This window comes from Schistocerca americana, chromosome 5 (assembly GCF_021461395.2).
Source record: "Schistocerca americana isolate TAMUIC-IGC-003095 chromosome 5, iqSchAmer2.1, whole genome shotgun sequence".
NCBI classification, from domain to species: Eukaryota; Metazoa; Arthropoda; class Insecta; order Orthoptera; family Acrididae; genus Schistocerca; species Schistocerca americana.
Window position 1 is genome coordinate 566778311 of NC_060123.1, and position 12340 is coordinate 566790650.

A 12340-nucleotide genomic window follows, 5' to 3' on the forward strand; every position below is an offset into this window, starting at 1 on the left:
TTTGTAACCATTCACTTAATATCAATTTTGGCTTCCACATGCTGACTGGTTTGTAGCAGCGACGTGCTTAGTGTGTGCCAAGCTGTGACACAAAATTTTTCATAACATCAGATCTTTTCTGCAAAATTCACACCAATCAATGAATGATAAATCCATTAAGAGCCCTCATTACATAGAGGCTGTCTTTTATTCCACCTCATTGGAGAGAATCGGCACCTATTGTATTCATACCATTTGTTACTTACATGCTGCACATTTCAAGTGTCCAGTCTGTAACTGATATTTGACGAGGCTAAGATACACTCCTGGAAATTGAAATAAGAACACCGTGAATTCATTGTCCCAGGAAGGGGAAACTTTATTGACACATTCCTGGGGTCAGATACATCACATGATCACACTGACAGAACCACAGGCACATAGACACAGGCAACAGAGCATGCACAATGTCGGCACTAGTACAGTGTATATCCACCTTTCGCAGCAATGCAGGCTGCTATTCTCCCATGGAGACGATCGTAGAGATGCTGGATGTAGTCTTGTGGAGCGGCTTGCCATGCCATTTCCACCTGGCGCCTCAGTTGGACCAGCGTTCGTGCTGGACGTGCAGACCGCGTCAGACGACGCTTCATCCAGTCCCAAACATGCTCAATGGGGGACAGATCCGGAGATCTTGCTGGCCAGGGTAGTTGACTTACACCTTCTAGAGCACGTTGGGTGGCACGGGATACATGCGGACGTGCATTGTCCTGTTGGAACAGCAAGTTCCCTTGCCGGTCTAGGAATGGTAGAACGATGGGTTCGATGACGGTTTGGATGTACCGTGCACTATTCAGTGTCCCCTCGACGATCACCAGTGGTGTACGGCCAGTGTAGGAGATCGCTCCCCACACCATGATGCCGGGTGTTGGCCCTTTGTGCCTCGGTCGTATGCAGTCCTGATTGTGGCGCTCACCTGCACGGCGCCAAACACGCATACGACCATCATTGGCACCAAGGCCGAAGCGACTCTAATCGCTGAAGGCGACACGTCTCCATTCGTCCCTCCATTCACGCCTGTCGCCACACCACTGGAGGCGGGCTGCACGATGTTGGGGCGTGAGCGGAAGACGGCCTAACGGTGTGCGGGACCGTAGCCCAGCTTCATGGAGACGGTTGCGAATGGTCCTCGCCGATACCCCAGGAGCAACAGTGTCCCTAATTTGCTGGGAAGTGGCGGTGCGGTCCCCTACGGCACTGCGTAGGATCCTACGGTCTTGGCGTGCATTCGTGCGTCGCTGCGGTCCGGTCCCAGGTCGACGGGCACGTGCACCTTCCGCCGACCACTGGCGACAACATCGACGTACTGTGGAGACCTCACGCCCCACGTGTTGAGCAATTCGGCGGTACGTCCACCCGGCCTCCCACATGCCCACTATACGCCCTCGCTCAAAGTCCGTCAACTGCACATACGGTTCACGTCCACGCTGTCGCGGCATGCTACCTGTGTTAAAGACTGCGATGGAGCTCCGTATGCCACGGCAAACTGGCTGACACTGACGGCGGCGGTGCACAAATGCTGCGCAGCTAGCGCCATTCGACGGCCAACACCGCGGTTCCTGGTGTGTCCGCTGTGCCGTGCGTGTGATCATTGCTTGTACAGCCCTCTCGCAGTGTCCGGAGCAAGTATGGTGGGTCTGACACACCGGTGTCAATGTGTTCTTTTTTCCATTTCCAGGAGTGTAGTTAAACAAGCTGACCAGCAAGGGATTAATTTGAAATAGTGTGACCAATAAAATGTCTCATACGTACAGAGCAACACCATTTCAGTCTACAGCAGAACCAGATAAAAAACTCTTAACTATATGGTAGCCACCACAGCATCTAGCTTAATAATTTGTATCCCTATGCATCCAGACATACAAGACACCTTTATGGTGCCACATACACAAACTGTACAAAAAAAAGCAAGCTACATGTTGCACATTCAGTGCTGCTTGTCCACCTCATTTTACATGTAGCAAAGCAATGCAGATTGCAACATAACTATTTCTCCATTAGCAGATAGTATTTGGCCAACTTCCTCACAATTGCTTGACACTTGATCCTAAGTTTTTATGCGCAATACCAGACCACAAGCATTATATCGTGTCATTGCTTGTGCTTTAGAACTACTGTATTATACTGTGTGCACATAGCCTAGAAATCTATGTACTTAAAGAAATTAAGGTTAAGACTGTCAATGAAATCATCTTTAGATATTTCACTATCTAGACCAGTTTAGATCCTCACACTGTCCCCCGTTGTGTCTGTGGCTTCACTTCTACGAAGACAAACGTCACAGAGGCCTTCCTACATACAGGGGATGGACAAAAACATGGAAACACCATAAGAAATGCGTGTGTGAACACAAATGCAGATGCTAGCCAAGCCTGAATGTGGCACTGTTGTATTTATCCTTGAACAGCATTGCAAGTGTCATTCATGGGCAGAACAGTGTTCTGTGTAGTTGAGAATGCATTTATGTTAGAGCTCAGGGTATTTGAGCATTGGCAAATTGTTGGTGATCGTATGGTGGATGCTTTCGTTACCAATGTAGCTGAAATTTTTGCTATTTCAAGAAGCAACATATCGGAAGGTTTATACCACACACAAAACATCAACAGCTAAGTCACATTGTAGCTAAAAGTGTGTGCTCAGCCAAAAGTGTTTGCTGAATGATCATGGCAGATGGTCATTGAAAAAGATTATGACAAAAAAATAAGAGCATGACAGCTGGAGTAGTTACAGCAGGACTTAATATCACATTCACAAACCTTTCAGCACCGAAACAACACAAAGGGAGCTCCACAAGCAGGGAATCGCAGAGCAAGCTGGAATTACAAAACCACTCATCAGTGATGCAAATGTGCTGAAGCCAGAAACCCGGACTATGGAGCAATTGAAGATTATTTTTTGGTCAGATGAGTCTCCTTTCACACTGTTTCCAGCTTCTGGTTGAGTTTACATCCCAAGAGTGAAATATGATGGGGGTTCAGAGATGGTTTGGGTAGTCATATAATGGTATTTTATTGACCCCATGGTCACTGTGCAAGGTTGCATACTGCCAAGGATTATGTAACTATTTTGACCTGTCAGGTCCATCCATGTTACAGTGTTTGTTCCTTAATGGTAACGCTGTCATCTTGGAACAATTCCAAGATGACAGGGCCTCTGTTTTAAAATGCTCCTGAGAACCATATAGGACCTGTGTTTATCCATTCTGAGATGACTGGAAGCCAACAGCTTTCCTACACCACATTAGGTATGGTTATGTGTTGTTTTTATGGTGTTTTCATATTTTTGTCCACCCACTGTACCTTGCTGTACTTGCAGTTTGCATACAAATGGCACAGCCATAGCCTAGAAGTTGTTCAGAGATAAACCTACCTCTTACAGTGGACTGTCAGCTATTGTGTAACATCCCAACAGATTAAAACTACATAAAAATTATGTGAAGATAGGATAGTAGAAGAGAGATACTATGGGAATTGAAGCTGTGAAGGCATTTCTCGAGCCGTGCCTTGATAGCTCAGTTGAGAAGAATATTGTGTACTGACAACAAGGATCTGGGTGCAAGTCTTAGTCCAGTGTACTTTATTATCTGTCATAGAGTCTCCTTTTAATAAATACCATACATTTCAAATAGGGGTTCCTATAATTCCATGAAACTTCATGTTCCATCTTTTAGACCATTTTCACCATGTCCCCTTTTGGTATATGTTCTGTGTGTGTTATTAGTATATATGTTTATTCATTAAATGATGCACATATTTTGTAAAATGCTGCATATCTGTAAGTAATAGATATGATTGTACTTTCATTTTTCATGCTGTCGCATTGATGGAAATCTAAATTTTGTTTCAGACCTAAGAGTCATAAGAAAGGATATACAAACAAGACTGTGGTTCACATATAGAAGAAGTTTCATTCCAATTGGAGACACTGGACTGACAACAGACAAAGGATGGGGCTGCATGTTGCGATGTGGCCAGATGGTTCTAGCTCAGGCGTTAGTTATGTTACACTTAGGTAAGATATTAGTATTTATTTATTGATTTATTTAACCTGGCAAGATTAGGGCCATCAGGCCCTCTCTTACATCTAACCAGGCATTCTACTTATTTTACATTCATGTGTTTTAGTAGGCATGTTAAACTACATCTAGTACAAAAAGTGAAATAAACAATTTGAAAGGTACACCTGGAAAAATACATACATACAGAGTTTATATTCTTAGGTCACAAGTACTGTTATAATTAGACATTATTGAAGAGACAGATTTTAGATAGGAGTGCTGGCAGCAGGGAGTATGAGGGAGACTCATGGTGAAGGGAGGAGAAGAATAGAGACATGATGAAACATAATTAAGGAAATATAAAGGAAAAGAAGATTGCGTGGCTAATAGAGATAGATGAAGAGGAAGGCATCTCAGGAGCAAGATAGGAGACGCTAGCTTTGCTATTTGACAGATGAGGGGATTGTCCTTGTACATTAATTTTGTGGAGAACTTTGTGAGGATGATAGTAGGAAATGCTTCAACTTCTTCTTAAAAGCAGCAGGAGATCGAATTTTGCGCAAGGTAAGGGGCAGTTTGTTCCAGAGGCGGACAGCGGCAACTGAGAAGGAGTTTGCAAAAGTTTTTGTTTTGTGAGTGGGCACAGTTAGGATACCAAATAAGAGTGACCTCGTGTTTCGATTATGATGGCATGACAGGTTTTTAATCTCTGAAGCAAGGTACTGGGGTGCTTGCGCGACGAGGAGTCGTTGGAGTAGACATACAGTGTGGTAGTCACGCAATTTGTCCGGCCGCAGCCACCCTAGCTCGGAGTATGAAGCACTAACATGATCATATCGGCGAATGTTGCAGGTGTAACGCACACAGGCATTCATGGTTAGCTCTAGCCGTCTTTTGTTTTCACTACTCATGCCTTGTTGAATTACATCACAATAGTGAAGGTTCGGTAGAACGAGTGCTTGCACGAGCTGGCGTTTCAAGTCCTGTGGAAATATGTTCCGAAACTTTTTGAGAGCATAGAGACAAGCAGACGTCTTTCGGCACACTGCGACTGTATTCTCCGCCCAGTTGAGATGCTCATCCAAAATTACACCCAAGTTCTTCGCTGTTTTCTGATATGGTATTGGAGTACCGTCGAGCAGAATAGGAGGTAGCCGTTCGCGGAGATCTGAACTTATTAATTTCTGATGGGCTATTAAGATTACTTGCATTTTTTTTTGCATTTAGTTTAAGCCCCAGGTTTTTCGCCCACGTCACTACTGAAGACAGATCATCATTCATCTGAGCAATTGCAGTGTTTACATCTTCAGGTCTGACGCTTAGGTAGAGCTGGAGGTCGTCGGCATAGAAGTGATATTTACAGGAGGACAGAACCGACGAAATATCGTTGACATATAAAGAAAACAAAAGTGGTCCTAAGACTGATCCTTGTGGCACTCCTGAGGAAACATGTTTCCAGGAAGATTTTTCATTTACGCAGACAACACATTGCTGTCTGTCTTTTAAGTAGCTTTCAAACCATCTCGTTGCACTATCAGAGAAATTAAGCTGTTGCATTTTTCTGAGCAATATGTCAAAGTTAACAGTGTCAAAAGCTTTGCTGAAGTCCAGTAGCGTCAATATTGTTGCCTTTCGATTGTCGATGGCATATTTCAGGTCATCAGTTACTTTAATTAGAGCAGTGTTTGTGCTGTGATGTTTACGGAAACCGGATTGAAATTTGTCATATAGGCTGAATTCATGCAAGTGTTCAGTGATTTGGTCATGAACAATATATTCAGGTGCTTTGGAAACAGCAGGCAGTATGCTAATTGGTCGGTAATCACTAGGCAGTTGCTGGTTTTCGATCTTAGGGATGGGTCGAATTAGGCTTCTTTTCCATGCAGTGGGATATATTCCGTTCACAAGGGAAAAATTAAATATGTCAGTTAAGACAGGTACTAAGATATCGGCAACATTCTTAATCATGGTTATACCGATACTGTCGTTGCCTATTGCATCAGAAGAGATTCTCATTATTGCTTTTCTTGCCGTATTTGTTGTTACATGTTTTAGATGGAAGGTATCGTTGTTAGTTATCCTGTTTGGGGATTCTTGTGGACGGTAATTATCAGCTGTGCTGGTATTCAGAGGTGCAGAGAAGAATTCATTTAATTCGTTAGCTGACACATGAAAAGTAGTTTCCGATTTTGCCTTTCCGACCCCCAAGCTACGGAGATTCTTCCATAGAGTCGTGGGCGTCACATCACTGCATACAAGGGAGCGAGCGTGCCTGATTTTAGCATTGCGAATGCATTGTTTCACTCTGTTCCATAGCTTTCTATATTCTTCGAAACGCTCGGGTTTCGGATCTGCCTTGAAACGCCTGTGGGCAGCATCCCTATTAGTCATCATTTGACGTAATTCAGCTGTCAGCCATGGAGCAGGAGATTTTCTTACATGGATTGTGCACACAGGTGCATGTTTGTCATAGAGGGCAGTGAGTTTATCACCAAGTTCATTAATTTTGCCGTCGATTGTGGGTTTTCTGATTATTTGATGCCATGAGATTTCTGAGCAATCGGCTGTTAGAGCGTCAAGGTCAATACGTTTCATGTTCCTACAAGTTATGTAACGCAATTTGATCCTTGGGGGCTGCACAGAGTAGGCCAGGAATATCCAGAACAGAACAATACAGCAGAAAAATACGTCTATTACATTTGTTCTTTTAAGATTTTGAGAAAAGTTTAATGAAGGCTGTTATAATCCTGCACCATAGGGTATGGGTGCCCGAGGCCACCCATCAGTTTTCCCGCTTGCAGGTGCAAGTTGGGGTTGGCTTCCAGCAGGTAGTCATGTATTGTACTGGGTTTGTACCTTGTTCTGCACGTGTGGGGGCCATTTGCTTGCTCCTGATTGCTTTTGCTCAGCTGAGGCATACATCTACTTCTATATTTTGCAAACCACTGTGAAGTGCATGGCATACGGTATGTCCCATTTTACCAATTATTAAGGTTTCTTCCTGTTCTGTTCATGTATGGAGTACAGGAAGAATGAGTGTTTAAATGCCACTAGATGCTTGCTGTATTTTAATCTTTCCCTCACGATCCCTATGTGAGCGAGACATAGCTCATTGCAGTGTATTCCTAGTCAGCATCTAAAACTGGTTCTGAAGCTTTGTAAGTAGGCTTTCTCAGGACAGTTTACATCTATCTTCAAGGATCTCTTGCATGGGTCAAACCAACCTGTGACAATTTGTGCTGCCCTTCTCTGTATATGTCCAGTATCCCCTGTTAATCCTGTTTGGTACACTTGATCAGTATTGTAGAAAGGGTCACACAGGTTATTTGTAAGCAATCTCCTTTCTGTACTAATTGCATTTCCCCAGTATCCTACTAATAAACTGAAGTTCACCAGCTGCTTTACCTATCACTGAGCCTATCCGATCATTCCATTTCTTATCCCTAAAAAGTGTTACACCCAGATATTTGCATGAGTTGACCGATTCCTACTGTGATACATTGATATTATAGTCATGGTATACTATGTCAGTTGTTTTGTGAAGTGCACAGTTTTACCTTTCTCAACATTTAAAGCAAGTCATCAATCTTTGCACCACTTTGAGGTCTTATCAATATCTGACTCTATATTTATGCGCCTTTTATCACACAGTGCTTCATTATAGATAGCTACATAATCTGCAACAAGTCTGAGGTTAATATTAATATTGTCCTCAAGGTCATTAATATACAACAAGAACAGCAAGGGTCCCAACACAGTTCTTTGGAGCACACCCAAAATTATTTCGACATCTGATGATGACTCTCCAACCAAGATAACATGCTGCATCCTCCCTGCCAAAAAATCCTCAATCCAGTCACAAATTCCACTTGATACCCCATATGATTGTACTTTTGACAATAAGTGTAGATGTAGTACTGAGTCAAATGATTTTCGAAAATCAAGAAATACTGCATCTGCCTGACTACCTTGATCCAAATTTTTCAGTATATCATGTGAGAAAAGTGAGAGTAGGGTTTTGCATGATCAATGGTTTCAGAATACGGTCACATAGATTACAGCCAGGCTACTTCAATGCCTGTGTATGAGCTGTTTGTCTCCTAACATTTTGTATCCTGAAGTGTGAAATGTCTCAAGAGATTTCAGTGTAGTTGGTTAGAATCTGACGTTTGTTGTTGTTGCTCTTAGTGCTGCTCTATCCTGTGCAAACCTCTTCATCTCCAGTTAACAACTGCAACATACATCTTTCTGAATCTGCTTACTGTATTCATCTCTTGATCTCCCTCTATGATTTTTACACCACACACTTCCCTGCAGTTGTAAGTTGGTGACCCTTTGATGTCTCAGAATGCATCCTATCAACCGATCCCTTCTTTTGGTCAAGCTGTGCCACGAATTTCTTGTCTGCCCAATTCTATTCTGTACTTTCTCATTAGTTACATTATTGACCCATCTAATCTTTGGCAGTCTTCTGTAGCACCATATTTCAAAAGTTTTTATTCTCTTTTTATCCAAACTGTTTGTCATCCATGTTTCACTTCCATACATGGCTACACTCCAAACAAATGCCTGCATAAAAACTTCCTACCTGTCAGAAGTTCCATGCGGCTTTTCGCGGATGATGCTGTAGTATACAGAGAAGTTGCAGCATTAGAAAATTGTAGCGAAATGCAGGAAGATCTGCAGCGGATAGGCACTTGGTGCAGGGAGTGGCAACTGACCCTTAACATAGACAAATGTAATGCATTGCGAATACATAGAAAGAAGGATCCTTTATTGTATGATTATATGATAGCGGAACAAACACTGGTAGCAGTTACTTCTGTAAAATATCTGGGAGTATGCGTGCGGAACGATTTGAAGTGGAATGATCATATAAAATTAATTGTTGGTAAGGCGGGTACCAGGTTGAGATTCATTGGGAGAGTGCTTAGAAAATGTAGTCCATCAACAAAGGAGGTGGCTTACAAAACACTCGTTCGACCTATACTTGAGTATTGCTCATCAGTGTGGGATCCGTACCAGATCGGTCTGACGGAGGAGATAGAGAAGATCCAAAGAAGAGCGGCGCGTTTCATCACAGGGTTATTTGGTAACCGTGATAGTGTTTCGGAGATGTTTAATAAACTCAAGTGGCAGACTCTGCAAGAGAGGCGCTCTGCATCGCGGTGTAGCTTGCCCACCAGGTTTCGAGAGGGTGCGTTTCTGGATGAGGTATCGAATATATTGTTTCCCCCTACTTATACCTCCCGAGGAGATCACGAATGTAAAATTAGAGAGATTCGAGCGCGCACGGGGGCTTTCAGACAGTCGTTCTTCCCGCGAACCATACGCGACTGGAACAGGAAAGGGAGGTAATGACAGTGGCACGTAAAGTGCCCTCCGCCACACACCGTTGGGTGGCTTGCGGAGTATCAATGTAGATGTAGATGTAGAAATCTATATTCAATGTTAATAAATGTCTCTTCTTCAGAAATGCTTTTCTTGCCATTATCAGTCTACATTTTATATCCTCTCCACTTTGGCCACCATCAGTTATTTTGCTACCAAAATAGCAAAACTCATCTACTACTTTAAGTATCTTGTTCCCTAATCTGATTTCATTAGCATCACACAATTTAATTTGACTGCATTCCATTATCCTTGTTTCACTTTTGTTCATTTTCATCTTAATCCTCCTGTAAAGGTACTGTCCATTCTGTTCAGCAGCTCTTCCAAGTCCTTTGCTGTCTCTGACAATGTCATCGGCAAACCTCAGCATTTTTATTTTGTTTCTCTGAAATTTTTGCCAAATTTTTCTTTGGTTTCCTTTAACGCTTGTTCATCGTACGTATTGAATAACATCGGGGATAGGCCTTACCCTGCCTTACTGCCTTTTCAACCACCGCCTCCCTTTCATGCTCCTCGACTCTGATGACTGCCGGCTGGTTTCTGTACAAGTTGTAAATACCCCTTCGCTCCCTGCTACTTTCAGAATTTCAGTGAGAGTATTCCAGTCACCATTGCCAAAAGCTTTCTCTAAGTCTACAAATGCTATAAATGTAGATTGTCCTATCCTTAATGTATCTTCTAAGTCATAGGGTCAGTATTGCATCATGTGTTCTTACATTTCTCCAAACTGATCTTCTCCGAAGTTGACTTCTATCAGTTTTTTCCATTCTTCTGCAAAGAATTGTGTTAGTATTTTGCACCCATCACTTATTAAACTGGTAGTTCAGTAATTTTGATGCCTGTCAGCAATTGCCTTCTTCGGAATTGGAATTACTACATTCTTCATGAAGTTTGAGGATATTTTACCTATCTCATACATCTTGCACACCAGATGGAAGAGTTTTGTCATGGCTGGCTCTCCCAAGTCTTATCAGTAGTTCTGATGGAATATTGTCTGCCCCTTGGGCCTTGTCTCGACTTAGATCTTTCAGAACTTTGTCAAATTCTTGCCACAGTATCGTATCTCCCATCTCATCTTCATCTATGTCCATTTCCCTTTCTATAATGTAGCTTTCAAGTTCATCTCCCTTGTATAGACCCTCTAAATATTCCTTCCACCTTTCAGTTTTTCCTTCTTTGCTTAGGACTGGTTTACCATCTGAGCTGTTGATGTTCATACAGCTGCTTCTCCTTTCCCCAAGGGCCTCTTTAATTTTCCTATAGGCAATATCATTCTTTGCCCTAGTGAAATATGCTACTTAGCAATTTTGCACTTCCTGTCTATATAATTTTTTAAACGTTTGTATTCCCTTCCACTTGCTTCATTTGCTGCATTTTCAAATTACCTACTATTTCTGATCAGTTAAATTCAGTATCTCCTGTGTTGCCTAAGGACTTCCAGTAGGTCTTGACTTTTTACATATTCGATCCTCTGCTGCCTTCATTATTTTATCTCTTAAAGCTACTCATTCATCTTCTACGGTATTTCTTTCCTCTGTTCTAGCCAACCATTGCTTAATGCTCCCTCTGAAACTCTCAAAAACTTTGGTTATTGCAATTTATCCAGGTCCCATCTCTTTCATTTCCTACCTTTTTTCAATTTCTTCAGTTTTAATGTACAGTTCATAACCAATAAATTGTGGTCAGATTCCCCATTTGCATCTAGAAATATCTTACAGTTTACAGCCTGGTTCCGAAATCTCTGTCTAACCATTATATAATCAGTCTGAAACCTTCCAGTGTCTCTTGGTCTCTTCCACAGACACAACCTTCTTTTATGTTTATTAAACCAAGTGTCAGCAATGATTAACGTATGCTCTGTCCAAATGTCTACCAGGCAGCTTCCTCTTTCATTCCTGTCTCACAGTTCACATGCACCTATTATTTTCATTCTCTTCCCTTTCCTACTATGGAATTCCATTCCCCCATCTCAATTAAATTTTCATCTCCTTCAACTATTTGAATAATTTCTTTTACCTCATCATACATTTCTCCAATCTCTTCATCATTTGCGGTGCTAGTTGGCATGTAAATTTTTATTACTGTGATAGGCATGGGCATCATGTGTTACAGGACTATGGAACTTATTTTAAGTGCATGCATTATAAGCCTCTTGGTGAAAGAATATCTCATCTTCCTAAATTAATATGGATTCCTTGGAAAGAGATCTCATGAAACTCAGCTCAGACACTGTTCATCCATGAGATCCAGAATACAATAGACAGTGGCTTCCAGGTGGATGCCATGTTCCTAGACCTCCACATGTCATTCAGTACTGTTTCATACTGTCATTTCAAGGACAAAATGTAAGCTTGCTGAATACTGGTCCAGATTTGTGACTGGTTTTAAGACTTCATTGCAGATAGAACTCTACATGTTGTGATCAGGCAACATGTTAGTACCTCCCACATACATCTTGTGAAATGTCAAGATAAGAGAATCAGGTAAGTTAGAGCTCATGGGAAGCTTATCAACAGTCATTCTTACAGTATTCAGAAATGGAACAGAGAATGGCAGAAATGATAGTATACCAGAAGCACCCCATGCTAAGGTGGCTCGTGGAGCGTAGATGCAGAAACTCTCCTGCATATGTTGAGGACTAGCACTCAAGGAAGTAAGGACGTTGGGGAGAAATGGATTAGCCACAGCCTAGGGGATTGTTTCCATAATGAATTTTGCACTATGTATTGCAGTGTTTTCTGCTTTGAAACTTCCTGACAGATTAAAAGTGTAGGAAAGAAGTAGATCGGCGCTGATGGAAGAGACACTGGGAGGGTAGGTCATGACTCTTGGACAGCTCAGTTGGTAAGTGCATTGTCAGCGAATGGTGAAGTTCTAGATCTGAGTCCTGGTATGGCACACAGTTTTAATCTG

General features: G+C 42.2%; 1 protein-coding gene across 1 annotated transcript in view; it reads left to right on the forward strand.

The window, feature by feature from the left end:
• Positions 1-12340, forward strand: part of LOC124615960 (cysteine protease ATG4B) — an 82948-nt gene that overhangs the window by 18121 nt on the left and 52487 nt on the right. The window contains exon 3 of the mRNA XM_047144163.1: positions 3886-4050. Coding sequence (XP_047000119.1) covers positions 3886-4050 — 165 coding nt within the window. The remainder of the gene's footprint in view (positions 1-3885; positions 4051-12340) is intronic.